At 46.1% G+C, this 23,220-nt stretch overlaps 1 protein-coding gene across 1 annotated transcript in view; it reads right to left on the bottom strand.

The window, feature by feature from the left end:
- Window positions 1-2,981: 2,981 nt before the first annotated feature.
- The window catches only part of Slc5a8 (solute carrier family 5 member 8), a 48,027-nt gene continuing 27,788 nt past the window's right edge, over window positions 2,982-23,220 (bottom strand). The window contains exons 11-16 of the mRNA XM_033763500.1: window positions 20,522-20,589; window positions 16,291-16,377; window positions 14,220-14,425; window positions 8,847-8,950; window positions 4,709-4,788; window positions 2,982-4,311 (exon numbers count right to left, since the gene is read on the bottom strand). Of these exons, the coding sequence (XP_033619391.1) occupies window positions 4,186-4,311; window positions 4,709-4,788; window positions 8,847-8,950; window positions 14,220-14,425; window positions 16,291-16,377; window positions 20,522-20,589 (671 nt within the window). The 3' untranslated portion in view covers window positions 2,982-4,185. The remainder of the gene's footprint in view (window positions 4,312-4,708; window positions 4,789-8,846; window positions 8,951-14,219; window positions 14,426-16,290; window positions 16,378-20,521; window positions 20,590-23,220) is intronic.

The following is a 23,220-nucleotide window of genomic DNA, read 5'->3' on the forward strand; positions in this document are numbered from 1 at the left end:
CTCACCACTGTTAAAGGCCAGAACCAGAGTTCCATGCGAGAAACACCCGTCACGCCATAGGGCCACTGCTCCCATTGCAGGAATAATTGCACAAGGTGCCCCCCACAATCTGCCATTCACACAACACTTCCAGACATGCTGGGGTGTCCCCCTCTCCCAGGCCCACAGAGGCAGTGATCTCTCCAACCCAATATGGCACACATTGTGCCCAAACCCACTCACCACAGCCAAGGAAACTATGAGAAGATCACGGTATGACATCGAGCTGGAAATAAACATTCCAAATCCTGAGGCACATCTTCAGAGGAGAGATAGGCATTTTCACTGGGTGCACAAATCTCAAATAGAGATGCAAGAAATGTGAAAGATCTTAACTCTCTCTCTCTTATAACAGATTCTAGATGAAAACCTCAACAACAAGCTAGACCAAGTGGAAGGGAGACTATCAGAGTTTGAAGAGCAGCCTTTCACAATGTCACATTCAGATAGAAATAAGGGGAAAATATGAATAGCACATAGAAGATGGTAGGAATACTTTTAAAATATCAAATATCCAAATCATTGAGGAAATGGATAGGAAGAAGTAAAGGTTGAGGGACTAGAAAACCTATTCAATGAAATAATAACAGAAATTTACCCCATCTTGGGAAAGACATGGATATACACTTACAAAAGGCCTACAGATCCCCAAATAGACATGACCAGAAAAGATCCTCACTCCAGGCACATTATAGCCAAACTGTAAAAAGCATAGGAAGAATTTTTACATCTGCAAGACAACGGGCAACCACAAAGTTTTTTATAGTTTGATCGACTTGTTTGCAACTTGAAAAATCAGGTTGGCAACCACGTTTTATACTGTAATGTTCAACCCTCTCAAGCTTTTCATAAACGAGAGGCATGGTGCTTAAATCAAAAGCATACAAGGAACTCTCACTAACTAAATGGCCACACACTCACCTGGCTTTGGTTTGTTTGTTGTTTGTTTGTTTTTGTTGTTTGTGTGAAAGATTGAGCCCAGGGCCTTGAGCACGTTAGGCAAGTGCTCTACCCTTGAGCTGTACCCCAACCCCTCAGCTGACTCTTTACCAACAATCTTCATGGGAAAAAAACCTCAGCAAAACTCTCAGAATCAATTCAGAGAGTTACCTGCTCCGTGCCAACCTTAACCCTGTCCCATGTGGCTGTGTCATGGGACGTTCAGTTGTTGTTGTTTAATCCTGTACTTCCTGTGGTTTTCATGATTAATATGAAATCTTTACATTCATACATTTAATATTTCCTTCATCCTAATATATGTCACTATTAGAAACCACGTAGAAAGCTAAGCCATTCAAGGGCTGGTTTGCATAGTATTCACAATTCCACAGCCCTCAACATGCTGTAAGAACACGTGGCCATTCTTCTGCATCCTAACATCTCACGTGACCCTGGTGTCTTCACGGTCACCCTTTGATGACAGTGTTCACACACGAGTGTCAGGCCACACTCCTGAAGAAAGACCACCAAACTGTGTGGCTTCAGGAAGCTCACCGTTCACTCTCAGGGCAAGGATTCTCAGACTCACACTACTGGGGTCTGGGTCGGAGAGAGGGTAGCTGACCTTTTTCCTGGGACATTTAGCCACCCGCAGCTTCCCTTAAATGCTGCTCACCGGATGCCAGTCGCGCACACCCCAATTGGACATCTACATTTTTCTTTAAAGTGTACATTTATTCCACTGGAATAATCTTGCTGATTCCTAAATATATTTCATCTTTCCAGGGCACATGGTTTTTGAGAAGACTCTATCTCTACCTCATTATATTACAACTTATTAGCAGCTCATCTTTTAAAACATTGGAAAGTGGATCTGGTCGCAGGTTTTGATTCTCAATCTTATAGGAATATTAGCAGTGCTATTTTGAGTTAATACAGTGGCATTCTGCCAGAAAAGCTCAATCTGACCTTTTATGCTCACATTACTTTTGTCAGGTGGGCAAGAGCGTAACACGGGATACAATCAGCAGAGGAGGTTAAGGGTCAGTTCGAGGGCAGAGAACTCATCAGTGGCCAAAAAAAATTGACAATTTGCATGACTTTTTCTCCCACTGAGTTACTGTGATTCAAAATAATTAAGAAAAGCAGCTTATTTAGTTTCCATTATTTTACCCCCAAATTTAGAAATTAAGATAAATTATTTTTAATTAGTAACAATATTACGTCGTTTGTGAAGAAACCTATTTACATGTTTGTAAATGTAAAACAGTGATAGTCTCAGTTTTCACAGAGATCTACTTTGTCTTAAGGAAAACAGACAAGAATGAAAGTATATCTCTCATTAAAAACACACTGCCAAAAAAAAAAAAAAAACACACACTGCCTAACTTTTAGGCAGTCAGTGAAGAGAAAAAGTTAGAGAACCTGATTTTGATTTTCAAAATCGAATCACTGTACAAACATATGCACATAGAATTACTACATAAATAACCATAGTTCAAATCACAGTAGCATAGAACAAATAAGATTATATCTCACTAAAACATTGTGGAAAGATTCGCAAAATGTGGTTTGCTTACAAGTATAGTAATTAAAAATAGCACTTATACACATAAGAAATATAGGAATACACAGTGAATTTAAATGCTATATCAATCCCTTGCTCCTGAGAAATGCTAATTCCTATTTTATTTCTTAATGCCTATACTGTGTAGGGCATGGTTTCCCAAATAAAATAGGTCAGAAAATATGCACAAAATCACTGAATTACAAAATATTTGTATGTTTTATGTTTCCAAATATTTCTTTCATCTTTTAAAAATTTTTTTAATTTAAAAAACTTTTAAACAGTATCTAATGTGATTACTGTAGAAAAATAAGTTACTGATGAAATCCTGTACTAAACGCTTAGCTAGGAACATAGGAATAGAAACAACAAAGCAACTCTGAGACTGCTATATAAAATTTTAAAGCATCAAACAAAACATTTAGTAAGTCTGGTATATTAAAAATATAGTACTACCTAGTATTCAATTTAGCCTCTTATCTAGATGAATACACTAAAATTTCAAGATGGCTAAACAGAGGAACCATCAATCAATTTAAGTGAGCACAAATTAGTTTTAGTTGACATTCCAGTGTTTAATTTGATAACATTGAGTAAAACCAGCTAACTCTGTGCAACTTAATTTTTTTAGTTTCAGTGCTGAGGATCGGAATCCAGGGCCTTGCACACGTTAGGCAAGTGCTGCACCACGGAGCTCCACCCCCAACCTGACCATTTTTAAAAATACAGTGTTCTTGGGTCACCAAATCTGTAAGAACCCACATCAGTCTACACCCATCAGTACCGGGCTCATGATTTTTTCATTCCCAGGCTGGGACTGGGTGAGCCGGGGTCTGTGTAGCGCGGTGTGCACTGGCTGTCTCAAGGCATATCCGAGCCCAGGGCAACAGAGTAAACAGGAAACTAGGAAGGCAAGCTGTGGCTCCAAAACGAAGCCAGGATTACAGACAGGAACTACAGTCGTAGGTGATATAAGTAAGCAAAGGCCAGGCGCGCCTCAGAAAGCAAGCCAAAGGCACAAGGTGCCAGAGTCTGATCCTCGGCGTCGGTTTCCTCATCTCCACCCCCCTGCGCCAGAATCAGTCCCAAGGTTATTATTACAGGCTCTGAGCCGACCCAGGGCAAGAAGCTAAGCCCCACCCACAGGCCTGGCATTTCGCTGCTCCCCAAGAGAACAGCATGTGGTCAGAGGGAGAAAGCTCTTTGCAATATTGATTATGATTTTGGCAACCCGCAAGTTTTACACTAGGACCAAAGGCATGGGAAGGGTAATGTCCAAGTCTAGGACTATGCCTCTGAAGGCCCGGGGATTTAGCTCAGTGGTGCCACCGCCTGCCTCGCAAGCGCAAGGGCCAGAGTTCTATCCCCGGTGCCTTTGCCTGCCAAGTACCCGGTGTATCCGTGTGCGTCAGGCCTTCGCCATGCACGGAGTCGGAACTGCAGCCTCACTGGAATGAGGGAGACAGCGAAAGACTGAGGCTCAGGCTCTTCACGGGGACCATGTACATCCCTGGAGACTTGACGTGAGCGAAAATGGAGCCCCCGAGACACCCACGTGGACAGAACACAAATCCAATCCTGGCCCCACTGTTCTAGAAAACCCGGGCAGGATTTTAAAAGCCTCTCAGATCCGCGCTACTTCACAGGCGAGTCCCGCCGACCTTGCCGCTTTGATCGGGGAAGCTCAATTCCTCGGGGCTGAAGGCAGGGTTATCAGCTCCGCCGCCTTCCGCCGGGTGAGATTTGTAGCTTAAAACGTGGTCCTCCTAAGAGGAAATGTCAATGGGCGATTAGCAAAAAGAAAATTTTGTAATGCTAAATAACTGCCACTGACTGCTGTTTTATTTGTTTTTGGTACCAGGGATCGAACTCGGGTCCTTAAGCTTGTGAGGCAGGTGGTGGAACCACTGAGCTAAATCCCCAGCACACTGCTGTTCTAATTTCTTTATGATGGCTTTGTAATCTACGGTGGGAGGGGACTGTGTAATGGATTAGAGATCAGCAGGGGGCAGGATGACAGCCACAGACCCGGGCAGGATCCAAGGAGCTGACGCACACCTTCCCTGCCCACCCTGTCCAAGAGACAGGCTGAGAACTAACTAGAGCCCCATCCAGGTGACAAAGCCCAGTTTCCTCATGTAAGGGAAATGAAAGCCAACTTACTTTCTTAAAAATATCAAAATTAGATAAAAAGTCCTCTTTGGTGAGTAAGAATTTGGGGTCTAAGTTCTGTTTTCTTCCTCCTGAAAAACATACAATATTTACATTGTTACAGAGATATGTGTACCGCACCTATTTGTCATCCTATCACATGGGCAGCTAGCGCATAGGGCACACACTACACACCCACAAAACAGGCAAACTTCCATAGTGCCACCAATCCCTTCCTCCGTCAACCCTCACACTGCCTCTGGTGCTCAACTAGAGTCCTTCGCCCCCGTGCTGGTAGGAAAACTGATTGGGAAGTATCCTCTGTGACCCACCCATAGCATTTTAAGCCATCTGCCCCTGCATCGGGTGCTAAAGCCGCCTTTCCCCACTTTGGCGACTCTGAATATTCGAAAGTGAAGAAATGCAGGGAATTGTGAACTGGCCACTAAGTTAATTCAGTGCAAGTCAGTGTTGGGTCCACACCCTCTTCCCTAAGGCTTGCTTTACAAAACATAGCCCCTTGGTTTGGCATTTTATTTGTGGATCAAAGAGAATGCTTCTGTACAGTCTTCCAGTCACCTCCCTCCAAGGCATCTAAGCACTGTGCTCAGGAGACAGATTTCCAGGCTCCAACCCAGACTAACTGAACCCGGGTCCCTGTAAATGGGGCCACCGAGTCCTCCACCCGGGAAAACTTCCCAGATGATTCTGCTGCCCTCTACAATTTGAGAACCATCATTTTGACACAAATACTTTAGACTTTTAGCTGCGGGAATCTCCGCTGTTCTGGAGACAGCGCCTACCTTCAATGCATTCGACGTGACCCAGTGCCCACTGTACGCTAAGGCCCGGCTAGAGGGGGCAAAACCCACAGCGACTGAAACAGTGCCACAGTAACAGCTCCTGATCTCCTTAGGAAAACATCTGCTCCCATCTGGAGCAAAGACCAGCAGAACTGCACGCTTCTGGAGTCTTAACAAGGTGCTCTTGGAGTAGGAGTAAAGTCATCTGTGACACGAACGCAGTGAGACTGCTTTTCACTACTTTGTGCCTGCTTATCTGCACAGAGCATCGCTTTTCAAAATAAAAGAGCAATACACAGATGGTGTGGTTTAGATCTACAATGTTCTCCGGGAGCCTCTTCTGCTCACAGGCGGGGCTTCTGGAAGGCGACTGGGTGCTGGGGCTCCGTGCTCATCAGCCGGTCAACCCACTGACGAGTCCACAGCTCAGGTGTCCTTAGGAGCTGGGGCTTGGGGGGCGAGTGGGTTACGGGGCTTCTTCCTGTAAAGGGTGGATCGTCCTCCACATCCCTTCCTGCTTCCTGGCTGCCAGGCAGTGGGCAGCTTTCCCTCCCTGCCCTCCACCTGGCCGATTCTACCTTGGAGCCAGACAAACATGGACTGAACCCCCCAAACCACGAGCCAAGTTAAATCTCTCCTCCTTTAAATTGTGGGTGTCCGGCATTTCGTCCCAGGGCTGGGAAAGCGACTAAAACATCACATATCAGAATCATAGCAATTAAGAAGGAAAGAAGAAACACGCAAAGGAAATAATCTGACATCTCACTTTCTTTAAAAAATGAAGTTGAGGAAGTTAAGTAAAAGCCAAAGATCAAATAGTACAGGAGACAGGTTAGGTATATTCCAGATCTAAACAACTGGGTGACTGGTGAGAGAAGTTGTAAATCTGTCTTGAATACATCAAAACAGATAAAAGAATAAACCTATTATGTCAGTAATAAATAATATTTATAATAAATCTTGATACTATTAAAATGTTTAATTTTAAAAATAATAATTTTTATTTATGCAAAAAAGTCTCTGAAAAATGAACCAGAATACTTTAAAACAGCTGAAGGGCAACAGACACCTATAAAGTTTATAGTCACCAATGACAGAGTTAATTTTTATTGGCGCAGGTCTGCAGTGTACAACGTTCACATCGTGTGCAGCTGGTACACAACTCCCTTTTCATCCATGCACTTGCCCTCTCCTCCCTTCCTCTTCCTCCGTCTCTTGACCTCCTTCTCATGCGACAAGGCTCTACCTCCCTATTTCCTAGTGTCGATTTTTTATTATGCTCCTTATTTATAATTTGGGTTTCTATACAAGAGAAGCCCTGTGATGTTTACACTCGTGTCTGATTTATTTCACTTAATATCAAGGCCTCAAGGTGCATCCATTTTCCTACAAATGACTCAAGTGTGTCCTTCTCCCTGGAATAGTGCTCCGTGGTGTGTAAAACCACTTTCTTTACCCATTCACCTGCTGGTGAACGAGGAAGTTAGCTGTTGTGAGCTGTGGTCCATACACACGGGTGTGCCTGGGCCACCATGTACCAGTAAGAGTGAAAAACAGCGCCATCTACGTGTCAAAAGCAATAACTGATAAGAGGATTCTATAAAGCAGGACTGCACAGGTCACTTTGTAGCATAAAGAAACACATGGACAAAAGGTAGCACTTCCAAGTGGTCAGCACACAAGGAGGGCAGGGGCAGCTTCCCTGGATGTGGCTGCGGGAGGGCAGTAGGGGATGAGGGAGCCCAGCACTTTCCCCAACCCACACCACTTTCCCAGCCACGCACTGTGCTCTCTCACCTGGACTTCGGCACTGGAACTTGCCCGTGGTCCTACAGACTATGCTCAAACTGTATCATGGGCTCCTTTGAGAAGGTTTGGAAAAGCAAGTGAAAAGATATCCATCTACTAGACCTAAAAGACACAGAAATGGAAAACAGGACAGAAGAGGCAGAGAGACTAGAGGAACTGTCCGAGACTCAAACATCTGACCAACAGAGTTTCCAGAAAGAGAAAACAGAAAGTGGCAGAAATTAGAAAAGAAATAACATAAGGAAATGCTCAGAACTGAAGGACACAAGTCTTCAGGTTTAAAGGATCCTCCTGAGGGCCAAGGCAAGGCAGACCGGCAGGCAGCATGCCACTGGCATTCAGCAGCAGCACGGAAGCCAGGAGAAAATTAAGGTGAGTGATTCTCAACCTAAGATTCCTATTCAAATTATGGATCAAGTGTAAGAGATTAAAAAATTTTCAGACACACAGTTTTCAAAACTTCTCTTCTTGTCTCCCCTTTCTCAAGAAAATGTTATAGGATGCACTCATTCAATTAGGAGAATAAACAAAAATAAGGACTAAGGGATATACACAGCAGGGAACCCCACACAGGATAGAGGGTAAGAGAATTCTCACAATGAAGACAAAATAATGTCCAAGGGTAAAAGTGCCATAGAAATCCCATAGACCAGTTAACACTGTGTACTATCAGTTTGATTTTTGTTTTTTTCTCAAGATAGGGTCTTGAGACAGGTAGTTGAAACTGACCTGGAACTCACTATGTAGCCCAGGCTGGTCTCAAACTCACAGCGATCCTCCTGCCTCAGCCTCCCGAGTGCTGGGATTACAAACGTGTGCCACCATACCCAGCTCAATTTGATTTTTCTAAAGATACTTATTTTAAAGTGTATTAACATTTTTAAAAAGCTTTTATATCATGTTTAAACATAAATGTCATAGTTATTATTCCTTGTGTGTGTGTGTGTGTACTCACCTACTGTTTACAAATAGCCAACATGGTACAATGGGAAGCTCCTCAAATAAGGCCGGTCTGTGAAACTTTTGTGGTAGCTACAGGTAGCTTTTGCAAACACCTTACTTGTATAGCACCCTGTGAGCTAGGTGGCTCAGTTATTACTGTCCTCATCTTACACCGAAGAAAGTGAATGCTCAGAGTCGCTGCCCAGATCTACACATCTACAGAACGGCAGAGCCAAGGTTCAAATGGAGACGATCTGTTCTCTAGTCCAGGCTCTCAAATTCCCATGAGTAAAGTGGATGAAATAATAAATTGGGTGTTAACAGGATAACAGTAAGAGACAGCTATAAAACAGACACAGTAAGCCGGGCGTGGTGGCGCACACCTGTAATCCCATCACTCGGGAGGCTGAGGCAGGAGGATTGCTGTGAGTTCGAGACCAGCCTGGGCTACACAGTGAGTTCCAGGTCAGTCTCAACTACACAGTAATACCCTGTTTCAAAAAAACAAAAAGAAAACAAAACAAAAAAACCCCAAACAAACAAAACAGACACAGTTAAACCCGGGGTAATTATAAGAATATTGTGAAGATACTGACCTGTAGACAAACTGAGAAGTATCCCCACAAACAATGTTGTCAAAGTCCCAACAGTGCTGAAGTACAGATAGGATAAAGAATACCAGTTACTCATCAGTGGAGTCCTAAAAGACAGCAAAAGCAGAGTCGTAAGATTTAGTGCAGTGCTACCAGCAACTGTCTGTATGGGTGAATGAATGCTCCTCAAGGCTGGGCAGAAACGCTCTATTTACCAATGTTTCCAATATCACAATCCGCTCTTCCGATCTTCACTTCCTGGAAGGACGGCTTCCCCGACCATACACTCGGGAGAGGACCTAAAATGTCCCGGGAATGGCGTCACAAAAGGCGCCAGGTTGGGGAAACAGGAAGTAGGAGTCCGAGGCGACGGTGGTGCAAGTTTCTGCGGACCCCCTGGCACCATAAAAATAAGAAAGCACCCCAGTGAGAGCCGCTCGTGCTCATCACGACTCTTGATCGCAACGTACAATACACGTGGCCAAGGAAGAGCCAGGCGCTGCGCTATTCCCGTCCACTGCAACAACCACTCCGCCGTCATCTCGTTTTCAGCCTACAGGGACCCAGCTCTCTCGGCTGCCATCTTTGGAGCGCTTACTCTGGACTAGAATTTGTGTTTTCTCACTCTGATCCAAATGAACTCAGGTCCCACCCTCGGTGCGACCGCACACTGCTGTAGTTTGGATCACTGTCTTCTGAAGGCCCCGCGTGAGGGCTCAGTCACACGTCCTGGTGCTGTTGGGAAGGGGCGGGGCCTTAGGAGGCAGGGTGAGGTGGAAGAAAGTTAGTCACGCAGGGGCAGTGCCCGCAGAGGACTCGCTGGGACCCAGGCCCTTCCTTCTGTCTCTCGCTCTGCTCTCTGGCCACGACCTCTTCGGCCACACACTCCCACCATGATGGGCTGTGCCGCAAGAGACCCAAAGCAACAGGGCCCCGCGACTATGGACTGAATCCTCTGAAACCATGAGCACACGTTAGCCTTTTACCCTCCGCATTACGTCCCAGGCACCGTTCTTGTCATGGGAATCAGCCACACCTAAGGCAGACAGAGTTCCCATTCACTGATGCTTACATCCTAATGGACAGAGACATACAGTAAACCAGTAAGCAAACTAATGAACATGATTTCCACTGGTGAAAAGTCCTGTGAGGAAACTAGAGCAAGAGGGTGCCACATTAGCTGGGTAGAGAGGGAGGGGCCACACTACCGAGAGTGCTCAGAGAAACCATTGGGCAAGAAATGACATCTGAACTGAAATCTGAGTAACAAAAAGATCTCCCCGGAGAGAGGTAAACACCAGCTGAGCTAAATACAGTGAGCAGGACACAGAACGGGACAAGATGAGAAGGACCCCGGACGAGCTGAGATTCTAATCTTCCAGCAATGGCAACCTCCCCTGAATTTAAGCAGAGAGGTCAGAGGTCTGTTCTATTTCTAGAACAACTGCTCCAGGGTTCCACTTTCAGCTTTGCTACAGTAGCTCAGTAGAGACCAACCATCCTGCTGTGAACAGTACATACAATCTGGAGGACGGGGAGAGAGGCGAGTCTTTTAGAACATCAGAGAGATCAAAGCAGTGAGACTTTGAGGGACCGAGCCCACGAGGCGGGGAAACACGGTGATGGGAGCCAATGAAAACAGGGCCACACAGCACTGGGCCTAACACAGGCCAAATGGAGCAGAAGACAGCGCCTCTAACGGACCCACAGGGACACGGTCCGCCGCTCCCCACTAGTGTAGTGGCCCTGTGTGACAACGGGACGGCAGGCGTGTCCCCGCAGTAACGAGTGCATGGCTTACTGAAGGGGAGCTACAGAGGGCAAGTCAACCTGGACCTCACCACCCCGCTCATTCCCAAAGGTTACTGGATAATGACAGGGCTTTACAAGCAAAGTTACGGGAATATCTTTAGGACCTCGTGGTAGGCGAAGATTTCTTCAACAAGACACAGAAGGGAATAACAATACAGAATAAGAGTCATAATTGCACTTAATTAAAATTAAGAAATCCTGGCAAACAAAAGATATTATTAAGAGAATAAAGTTGCAAACTGATACACTTGTTTCATCTGCCTGATAGTTGTTGTTTTGCAAATTTGAATGAGTTGCCCAAATATAAACCGCAGGACATCTTGCACTGAGAATATACTATGTATTTACATCTGTGATATTACGGAGGGAAAACTCAAAAGCTGAACTAAACAATTGTGTTAGTCCTTTACTTCTAAAATGAAAGCTTTGATACTGTTCTGAAGAAGCTAATTTTTTGTGATTAAACCTCCTTTTGATACGTTAAGGGTTATCTGAGAAGTCATGACTTCTTTACAAAATATAGAAGTAAAAAAATAATAAAAATGCAATCCATGGAGTGGGAGAGAAATATTTTCAAACCATATCTTGTATTAAGAATACATCGATAATTCCCAAATAAATAATAAAAAGACAGAGTCCACTGAAAACTTAGGCCAAAGCCTTCAGTATTCAAGTCACAAAAGCAGACATCTAAATGGTCAATAAACATATAAACTTTATTAATCATAAGGAAGATGAGGTTAAAACTACTAACATACTTATACACTCATGTTAGAAAGTTTAAAAAAATAAAAACAATCTGGACAACTACCCGGTATCTTAGGTCTTTGCCTGTGTCACCTACATCCTTGTACAGAATGAGGTGACTTTCTGTACATTGGTTTCTGCCTTCTGCAATGTGTACTCTTCCTTCCTTCCTCGGTCCCTACCTTTGTCCCAATCTTGTCCTCCTAGTTAAATCTAGCTTGTGTAACACTCCTACAAGAAGATGCAATGGCTCCAATGTGTCCTCAGAAGTTCATGAGTTAGAAGCTCAATCCCTGGATTTATATGTTGATAGCATTTGGGAGCAGAGACTGTGGAAAGTAATCAGGGTAAAATGATGTCAGAAGGGTCTGTTCAGGATGAACAGGAGGAAAGTAGTGCCTGTTACGGCTTATGCCTACATGTCCCCCAAAGCCTCACGTGGTCACTGGTGGAACTTCTCAGAGGTGGTTGGATCTAGGGTACGTGATGCTAGGATTAAGGATATGTGATTACTAAATTAGTCCACTGATTGGTTCGGCATAGTTCTAGGCATGGACAATGGGAACCCTACCCTGGGTGTGAGGGGCACCATTCAAAGGGTAGATAGACTGGAAGGGATAAAAGGGAAAGGCATGCTGCTGCAGCTGCTTTGCTACTTCAGTGCTTTGCTGCCTTCTACACACCATGAACTATTTCCCCTCTGCGATGCCCCTCTGCCATGCCACCCTACCTTGGAGCCAGACACCTATGAACTGAATCCTCCAGAAAAAGTGAGCTACAATGAACCTTTCCTCCTTTAACTGTGGGTGTCAGGAATTTTGTCTCAGCAAAGAGAAAAGTAGCTAAGGCAGTGTCTTTATAAGAAGAGGAAGAGGGCAGCACTAAGACACTTCCACTTCCTGGCCACATTAGGAAGACACCCTTTCCGCTGAGATGCTGAGCAGATGCTGGGCAGATGCTGGAGACGCCCTTGGACTTCCCAACTGCTAGAACGGTGAGAAACAAATTTTTTCTTAATAAATTACCTGATGTATATTATTCTGTTATGGCAACAGCTAACAGAGCAAGACAGATTTCCTGGTCACCACCTCCTGGCTAGCATGATAGCCTGTGGATACCACTTATCCCGAGGTATTGCTTAAATACTTCTTTTCTTGCCCAACTTCCCTTTTGTTTATTTTCTGTGACAAGAATGACATTTAAAGCCTTCTCCTACATCCAGATAACTGCATTCTTCAATTAGTTGTACATCTTTGAAATCTTCATGATAATCTATACACCAACTCTGTCTTTCTTAATTCTTTTAACAAATATCATATTTACCATGTGTGAATTATTATATTATCATTTCTTAGAAAATAGGAACAGGTAAGAAAAAGAGACTCTGTAAAGTGGATATTAAAGAAATAGCTAGGTACATAGTTCATGTTCAAATACTCTTACTGATTAGCTGAATTGTTTGTTTGTTTGTTTGTTTGTGCTGCCGGAGATTGGACCGAGGGCCTGACACTTGCTGGGTAAGCACTCTACCCCTGAGCTACACCTCCATCCTCTATTACCGGAACTATTTTATAAATAAGCTAACCCATAAAGGTGACTTCTACAGTACCAGGAACATAATAAACCTTGGCTGATCCGTCTATTTGAGGAACCTAAAGAACCGTTTAGCCTTATGCTCTTATATTAGAGGAGGTATTTACCTAACTGGGGCAAATGCTAAGCAAAGCTATGTAGCCAGAAGGACAGTCTGAATGTCCTCTTATCCCACTTAACTTTCAGTTCATCTTTTCTCCCTTTTTGGCCCTCTCTGGTGACCTTCCTGATCCCCTCCTGTTCCTGTTTTAACTCCGGTCCACACTGCTCCCCAGATTTCTCTGCCTCTGTCTTCATAGCATGTTAGTCTCTCAAATATTTCTTGGACTCTGGAACTAACTTCGCCACTATCCATACACAGCGTACAGCCCTGAACTTCCCCAGAAGTCCCGCTGGCAAGAATTTACAAGTCTGGGGCATGCGTGGCTTCATTAATCACGCCTGTGATTAAAATGGACAAGGACGCATCATGTCTCGACCCAAAAGCAATAGCTCTCTAAGGCTGTCTTCTGTGGGAGCTGGCACTCAGGACGGTGCTCTTAGTTTTGTATTCCTCGAACATGTGCATGAGATCTTGTACTGTAAGCCTGCACACTGATGCATCCACCAAGGAAAGTCTGCTCCCACACTCTCAGTACAATGCAACCCTCTTCTGCCAACAAGCCGACATTATTTCATTAAGTCTGGCAACCTCAGGATTCAGAGGCTCAAAACTGTGCTGCATAAGAGAAAACTGCAGCAGGAAGGTCACAGCTGTGCCTCCTTCATAGTGCTCCAAAGCTGGAATCTTTAAACAGAATGACCAGCAACTACTCCACACGATCAGATCAGTGTGGTGGAGAAGCTCCTCGGTAGAGGATCTATTGCAAATACTAGCTAAGTTATATTTCTTTCTGTAATTGAGCTTTGCGTTGAAAACACTTCTCAAAGGCAGATAGTTTTTCATGCAATGACAGTTGGTATTTGGTAGTTTATCCATCACAGACGCTTCATTAATATTCAAGTTTCCTTTAGACCTAAAGCTAAGGAGGAAATTTCTATAGAAATTAAGAAAATATACCCTTTTTGATATTGCTGAAGAATGTGTCATAGCCAAAGACCCACATTGGATGGTGCCAGGTTCAGAATTAGGAAAAAAATCATGCTGTTATGGGCAAGACACCAAGCCACTGGTGTTCTCTATTTGTTACATAAATCGTTAAGACAGATGATAAAACTGGATACCTTTCCGCATTGTGGATTTCAAAAGCACCGGTAGAAAATGGCATTTCGGTGGCAGTCACCAAAGTGGTGCCATTGTCCGTGCTGTTGCAGCCATGCGTAGCCAGGTGTAACGGCATAGTTCTCTCCGGAAGTGGAGGGTACAGCTGAGCTCCAACTCCAGTCCACAGGGATATGGAAAATCCAGCCAACAGACCAACAAATGCTCCCTGGAAAACAAAAGCATGTTAAAAGAAAGATAATTCCACTTGCTTTAGAATGGAAACCGTTGGAAGTTAAGTCAACTTGATCCACGCCACAGTCACGAGCTCCCGTCCCACATCTCTTTCACCTTGCAGGATCTCTGCCTCTTGCTAAGTGGACTACAGGCCCCTTCCTCAGCTCAGGACACCCCAGTCCCGTCCTCAAATACCTGTCTAACCCGTCACCAAATCATGCCCACTTTCTTGGCAAATTCTGAATGCCTCCAGTTTGAGTCTGTTTTTGTGGCCAGCACTGAGCTCTGACCTCCTGTCTCTTCACACCCAAAACAACTGACAGTCACAGAGCTAGTTGACTACAGGCCAGCTGCTCCCTCTGTTCACTTGATCTGTGAACGAACGGCATGCCATGTGTGCGAGGGTGTGCACACGGAAGCACGTCCATGTCAGCCTCACACCTAACAACACGCACGACTGTAACTGAGCTGCAGGATAATTAGGGGAAAACTACACAGCTGCGTCACAGATGACTGCAGCCCAGCCCTGAGCCAGACCAGATCTCCAGAGACACCGTCGGAGAGGGGCGATCCTGGGCAGGGGCTCCTCTGAAAACACTGGATTTCTCATCCTTTGACAGACTGGGGTCTAGGGGAGACCTGTCAGGGTGTTCTGTCAGCTCTTGAATGATTTAAATCCTGGTTCCAAACGACCGGGGCAAAAGCTAACCTTGAGCTGGGAAGCTGCGCCCCCTGTGGTGGAATTTAGTAATAGCAGCCTGAGTGGGCCTGGGGCTGCAGGGAAGAGTATTTGAGGCAGGGGTGAAACCAGGGGGGAGAAAGAAGAATCGTGTGCTGGTGGGCGAGCGAGAAGTGCACTGGCCAGAGCAGGGGGTCTGTGCTGGGGACGAGGACCGGGAGACCTTCAGAAAGTGTGAACACCAGTCATGGTGGCAACACGTCAGAAAGCACAAGCGGACGGTCTCCCAGACACGCAACAAACCACTATGCACTTCAAAGCACAGCGTCAAGTTGGTGCCCAACTAGCCTATTTCACTGTGACTAGTTTCCCCCACTATCTACTCCTGATGCCCCATTCAGACTTCTCCGCAATAATAGTACTAGTCCTTGTCAGAATCTGCCTTACCAGTTCCTCGTGCCTGTAAGGAGAACGGAAATCTGTATGCTAAGCTAGAGTTCTGCAGTTATTCCACAAACGTCTGAAAGAAATATATACGTCTTATTAGTCTTTCCTGAACTTCACCTGATGGCAGGACAGAACCACTGGATTTCTTCTGGCTGTCAGGGAAATACCTCGTATTTCATTCGTTCCAAACAAAATTCTAACTGTAAATACTTGATCGACAGATAGGTCTGTGTAGAAAAATGGGGCTGTTACCTCTCCCTGGATCAGATTCCCAAGTGCAATCACCTCACCCGAGCACATTCTGGAGGCCACAGCCTTACAATACCACAAGCACAAGCTTTCGGGTCAAGGTGGTGGAGATCGCACTACATCTCGTGCTCTATGACTGTTCGCGGGCATCCTCAGCCGGACTGTGCTTAAATCTCTCCGATCTGAGGATGTCGGTCCCCTCCTTTAAACTCTAGCTATTCATTTTTAAGCAGGGCACAGGCTGCTGCTCTTCCGGTCACAGTACGAATATGTACAGTTGCTCTCCGGGGGCCTGGCCGTTTCCACTGACCTTCACGTACTCCCCTAGGCACCCCGTCTAAGTCACGGCGGTAATCAGTCACGCGGGAGTAACTGACCACACTTCTGGAAGCAACCGTATCTTCCCTGCGCGCACAGTAAGACGCACAGCGGCGCGATCGCTGGGAAAGTAACTGGGCCGCACATCCACTCTTCATACTTACAACTGAGTTGGCAAAGGGAACCAGGATGCCCAAAGAGAACAGGCCCAAAAGGGGTCCTCCGATCATGCCGATGATGCTGAGGGCCGCCTGGGAGAGAGAAAAGGAACAGGATCGCAGGGTCACAGCGCGTAATCTCCGGCCCGAGCTGTTGTTTCAAGACGGTCCCACAGCGGTGAAGGGGAAAGAAGTTCCCTCCTTCCTGTGCAGCCTGGTCGCTGGCAAAGGGGTCGTTAGAACCCGAGGACTCCTGCTTCTTGACCCCAAGGGTCCACCTGCTCCTTGGATTCCCTCAAAAGAGGCACCAAAGCGTGGGCCAGAGGACCCTGAGAGCGGGCAGGCCTGCAGCCCTGTTCCGATGCACGGCCACACCGCTGGCCGATGTCTCCAGATGCTCGGCCCCCAGGGTTGGGCGAGCACTGCGGGGGGACCGGCAGTGGCGCACCCAGGGAAAAAATAAGGACTCCGAAGAAAGCCGGAAAAATGGTATAGAAAGAGATTTGAAACTTGCTTTGTGATAGAGACGTAAAACCGCCAAAAGTCAAAGTGATTTGCAACGCGCAGCAGGAGGAGATGCAAAGTGAAGCTTCCTGGAGACTACGCCACCGCCACCGGCAGTAATTGGGTGTAGGCTTCCGAGGGGAGGCGAGGGGAGGGATGGAGGCCGACGCGAAAGCTAAGTTATGATTTTATAGGACGAGTGAGTTGATGTCCTGTAGCGCAGAATGACTACACACAATAGACTGTGTCATTTTTAAAAGCTAGAAGAAAGGATTGAATGTTTTCACGGCAATGGTAAATATTCGGGGAGATAAGAAAATTGATACAATGTATACATGTACTGAAACATCACAGGACACCCATAAACATGAACGCTTTCGTTTGTCTATAAGAAATAAAGCACAGGCAAGACTGAAAGAACAGTAAGGACAGAAGCAAGGCGCCCAAGAGAAAGCACCTGGACCAGCAGACGCTGGAAGGCGTGGCCTGCACCCCTGATGAGACCAGAAACCTCCGGGCTGTGACTCCCTGCAAACCTGGATTTAGACAAACGCTGTGACGAGGAGAAAGGACTGGGGTGCTGATGAGAGGACTACTGCTGGGGGGATGTGGTCAGGAGTCGGCGCTCACAGAATCCAGCAGATGCGAGACGGATTCCGCGCAAGATGTGACAAAGAGCACACGGCCCAGGACGTCAGGGTGACGAGCAGGACTGGGAGCCCATGTGGCAGACAGAAGGAGAAAGACACCAGGACAGGATCTGGTAGGGCACAGGAGGTGAACCTGTCGCACGCACGTGTGCCGCAGCTGGCTGTTCATTGTATTCAAGAGCTCTCGAAGGTTCGCCATCGCTGAGTTAGAGGACTAAGATCTGGATTAGCAAAGAAACAAGGAAGAACTGGTGGGGAACGATGCTGATTCCGCAAAAAGGCCTCACCATGCGCCATCAGCCAGAGACGATATATGAGGAAGGAGCCTCAGGCACAGCAAGCGCCGTGATAACGTGAGACGGCCTTGTCCCCTGGAAATCCCAGGCCAGGGCTGGAAATCCTGCCTGTGACTCTGCAGGACACCTGAATGGGCCCGTGGCTGTCACTGACCTCAGAACTCCACCTCCCACCCCTGCAGGGTTAGGGTTCAGAGACTGCTGGAACCTCACAGCAAACAGCACCCAGCGCACAGCACCGGTATCCCCGCTTCACAACTGCTCGGAGCTACAACCTGTCCTTTGTACAGCTCTGTCCTTCTTCTTTATAGAGTCGCTGTCTTTTTGTACAGTACACCTTGTTTGTACTGTACTGTAATTCTTGCTGACTGTTCAGCATCATACAGCACTACAGTTTTCCATTCTGTTGTACATTACAGTACTGCATGGAAGAGTCCTGCAAATTGAGTCGTCAAGCTGGAGTTTCCTTTGACCACTTCACTGTCCCTAATATTGTAACAGACACACTGTATAATTCCTCATTTAGCTACCAGTTCATTTAATGACCTAACCGCAGGGAGGACTTGGTCGTTGATCGAGGACGGTAATCCCCATGTTCTGCTGAGGCAGGAGGATTGCAAGTTCAGGCCTGGGCAACTTACCATCTTAGCAAGACTCGTCTCAAAATACAAAATAAGAGGGCTGAGGATGTAGCTCGGTGCAAAGGCTGAGTTCAGTCCCCACTATCAAACGTTAAAAAATGGTGCTCAGGACCTTACTGTAAAGCCTGGACACGTGTGGAAGGGCCAATGAGGACACTCAGCAGGCCAACAGGTGGGCCGTGGCTGGATGGCAGCAGTGAGGGTAGGACTGAGTGCCACATCATCGTGAATCAAGTCTGGGAAGCCACATCCGGACATGGGAAACCAGGCCATCGGAAATGGAAAAGGCAGAGGGGACACCAGGGCCTGGAAACACCACCCCAGGGAGATGTAAAAGTTGTTGAGCAGACTCGGTGGCGGCAGGCATGGAGCTGCTTGATTTCAGAGCAGTGGCAGTGGGGGTGGAACAGGGCAGTAAGCAGTCTCCAAGCCCAGCAGTGAGGTCTGGAGACACCGTGTTGCTGGAGGTGGTACTAAAGGTGCAAAAGCCTGGTCGCAGGCCAAATTTGGGTCTTGTCCATCCCAAAAGGCTGCCAGGCACAATAGCTGTTTCCAGTAACAGTGGTGACCACGGTGACAGTGGCAGAAGGCATCTGGACTGCTGGACGACAGACTGCTCCCCACGCACCCCCAATTCTCCTGAGGAAATGGATGTCGACTCTCACCAACTTCGCCTGTCCTCTGTTAACTAACACACACACACACCATGATTCACCCTGAACATCAGGTGCAGATTCCAGCTCAGTCTGTTCGGGTCGTGCTCTAAGAGACGGAGCGCAGGCCCAGGCTGGGCTGGGGCAGATGCCGGTGGGGGTCACAAGCCTGAGGATGGGAGGTTCTCTGCCTGGAGACCCTGCTCAGAGTCTGGGGGGCCCTTCCTGCCTTCTTACATCTGTATGCAGCCTGACTGTTCTCAGGCTTTTCTTTCACAGAGAGTAAGCTATTCCCTAAGGGCAAGCTTTGTTCTGAGGTGCAGGAGAGCTGCAACTATACAAAGTGACTTTGTGTCCTAAACCCCTGGGCTAAGCCTGGGAAACCCCAGGGCCATTCTGCATGGCTCTACTAAGTGACACACAGTGGCAGCGCTGCAGAACCTGGAGCAGTGAACGCTGCCCGCTGATGTACCGAGCTGTCTCTTCAGCTACACACCACACCCACAGCGGTGCCTCAGGGGCTCCCCTCCTACCTCCTCCGAAGAGCAGTCACAACTCAGTGATCGCCCACCCTTACCACACCAAAAACAGAGAAAGCCAGCAAAATGGAAGGTGTAAGGTCAGAAAACACAAAAAGTCCAAGTCCCCTCAAAATTCACTTTTCACAGCAAGACCCAAGAAGACCTCAAAGGCTGCGTGCTACCTGATTTCATCTATGGGACACTCGACATGACAAAATTATATGGCTAAAGGACAGGTCTGTGGCCACCAAAAGCCAAGGAGGGAGCGGGTGGGGAGAGAAGTAGGTGAAGGGCACCAGCAGGGACCAGTCCAGGGATGAAACCGCTCCGTGTTTCACTGTTTCCGTGTTCGTGTTCTGCTTATAATACGGTCTTATCAAAGGTTACCACTGCAAGATGTTTTTGCAAGACACCACCATGGAGAGCAGAGAGTGAAGGACACGTGCGACCTCTGTATCGCTTCCTGAGATTGTACGCACGTAAATCTGTATCTCCGAATAAAGAGTTAAATTGTTAAAAGACGTTTAAATATGCAGTCGCAGGGCTGGGGATTTAGCTCAACGGTTCAGTGGCCGGCCTTGCAAGTGTAAGGACCCGCGTTCAATCCCCACTACCAAAAAAAAAAAAAATTTTCTTTTACATTTTTGGTGCCGGGGATTTAGCTCAGTGGTTCCACCACCTGCCTCGCAAGCACAAGGATATGAGTTTGATCCCTGGTACCAAAAAAACAAAAACAAATGCTTCAGGTTGAAAATGTTATTTTTGGGGCCAAGGATTTAGCTCAGCGGTTCGGTGGCCAGCCTTGCAAGCGCAAGGACCCGAGTTCAATCCCCGGTGGCAATAAATAAATAAATAACTGTGCAGTCGCCTGTCCTCTGACTGGCCTGTGTGGAGATACTCTGGAGAAGTCTGGAATGGCACAGGGACATTCAGAGCCCTGGAGTCACGTGGCGTTCCAGGCTCAGCTCTTACCTGCAGCAGAGCTCCCATGAGCGAGGCCAGGGCAGCCATTCCGAGGCACAGGACTCCGAACAGCACACCTGGGTGGGTGACACAAAGGCAGAACGGTCCAGACCCAGGAGCTGGAATTCCCAGGAGAGCGGGCCACTGTCCCTCCGGGTCAGAGAGAAGTGACAGGACCGAGAGGAAGAATACCGCACTCGGCAGAGCCAGCCCGACAAGGAAAGAGGTGTTTTCTGGGCCGGGCCCCAATGCACTGAGGGACGGGGAGCCACGCCTTCTCCCACCCCAGCCGCCCATCGCTCCAGTGCCAGGAAGGTAGCCACACGGGCGCCCATGAACGCCCATAACTCCCCTTACCCCCCCCCCCCACACACTCTCAGACCTCCTGACTGTGCAAGTCTTTGGACCCACTCTGCAGAGGCAGAGGTGGTCATCAAGGGTATTTTTCTGAGTTCCCAACTTTGAACATCTTTAAAGAAAGGGCGTGGGAAACCTGTAGTAGAACGGTGTGGAGTTCAACCATTCAGAAGGTTGGGGAACTCAATCCGGGCCTTGCAGCCCGAGGTCAGTCAGCGTCATGGGGTTCAGCCATCAGCTAACTGAGATCAGGGGTCTTGCGTCGTTGCTCTGTCTGAGCCATTAAATGGTAAATATACTATATTGAAAAGTTTGTTCACTGCAGACATGTTCTGGACTGCTTCTTGATTTCAATTTAATTCAAATGATTTAAGGGTGATAGACTAGTGACTACCAGAGGTGGTCAGTGTCCACGTTGTGCCTGATCTTAATGTGTCGCTGATTGTATCAGTTGGGGTAAAGCATTGACGTTGATTTGATGAGCTGTTTTCTCTGATGTTATGAAGATGAGAATTTCTGTGGATCCTTAGAGACACAGAAGCTGGGGTACAACTATATCAGGAAGATTTAGGTGATAACCCAGAGATTAAACCAAGGACAGCCCGACAACAAAAATAAAAATGAGAAAACACTTAAGCAAGACACAAGGACAGACTTCCAGTTCACCAATGGCAAACAGTAGGGCAAATGAGGATGAAAAGGCTGATAGTGAACCACCAGGACACCCTGAACTCAAAGCACAGGAAGTAACAAAACAGATCCATCAGGCTCTAGAAAAATTCAACACAGAAATAATTTCCCAGATAACCATAGAGATAGTGAGCAAAATATAAGTTGTGATTCGAGACTCTAGAGCAGAAACTGACAAAAAAATAGATGAGCTCAGGACCATGATAGAAGCCATGAAGGCCCAGCATAAGAAAGAAATGGAAAAAATAAATGCCCAACATAGGAAAGAAATGAAATCCATAAAACAGATTCAAACAGATATCCAGGAGATTAAACACTCCATTGAAAGTGTATGCAAGAGAATAAAAGAATGCGAAGATAGACTCTCAGATATAGAAGAAAAGATTGCAGTCAGTGACTGTGAAAAGAGAGGTCTTTTCAAAACAGTATGGGGATCATGAGAAATCGATCCAACAACTCCTAGATGATGCAAAGAAGAGTAACAAGACTGAGAGGAATCCATGAAGTAGCAGGAGAAAATACAAATGACTTAAAAAAGTTGTTCACAGAATTAATGACAGAAAACTTTCCAAACAGAGGGGAAGATGTTGACATTCAGATAAGTGAGGGATATAGGACCCCAACTAGCCACAATAAAAAAAAAAATCTACACCTGGACATATAATAATCAAGATCCCAGAAACCCAAAAGAAGAACAAAATACTACAAGCAGTAAGAGAAAAGAAACAAATCAGATGCAAAGGAAAGCCCATCAGAATCACAGCAGACTTTTCAACCACAAATCCTTAGGGCAAGGAGAGCCTGGAGTGAGATATTTCAAGAACTAAAAGAGAACAACCTCCAACCTGGACTGATGTATCCTGCAAAACTCTCTTTCAAAATGGATGGGGAAATAAGACACTTCCACGACAAAACTACATGAATACCAAACCAGCACTACAAGCAATTTTAAACAAGATCCTAGAAAAAGACAGTGAAGGCAACAAATCAAATCAAATAGGCAAGGCAAGAAACTAATAAGGAGAAGGTGAAAAAGTAAAAAGAGTCAACAAAAGGCCAATAACATGTCAATAATAAGTCAGTACATATCAGTTATAACCAGCAATGTCAATGGCCTCAACTCACCAATCAAGAGAAATAGACTGGCAAAATGGAATAAGAAGCAAAATACAACAATATGTTGTATACAAGAAACACACTTAGTGCAAAAAGAAGCCCAAAGACTGAAAGTGAAAGGATGGAAAACAATTCTCCATGTGACAGGAGCCCAGAAAAAAGCAGGGGTAGCAATCTTATTTGCAGACAAAGCAAATTTCAAACCAAAACTGATTCTAGTAGGACAGTACTGTATCATACCTATGTGAATGCAAAATATCTTGTACCTGCTGTATGATATGTAGTAGTGACCGTGCTTTATCAGAGCTATTTTTAATGATATTACTCCAGAACGTTCTCTTTCCAGATGATGATTAAGATGTTAATTTTTAAAAATGGTCCCAGGTACCACAACAGCAACAGAACTTTGCTATTTTCTGGATATTATTCTTTTCTTTGTTTTTTTGTTTTTGTCTTTTTAATGGAATGTGCTGAATGTCTACAACTTTGTTCAGTTGACTGCGGAACCTGGAAAAGCTGTTGCTGCTATTGATGCATAACATAGT

Source organism: Fukomys damarensis, unplaced genomic scaffold (genome assembly GCF_012274545.1).
Source record: "Fukomys damarensis isolate Sample0158 unplaced genomic scaffold, DMR_v1.0_HiC HiC_scaffold_15, whole genome shotgun sequence".
NCBI classification, from domain to species: Eukaryota; Metazoa; Chordata; class Mammalia; order Rodentia; family Bathyergidae; genus Fukomys; species Fukomys damarensis.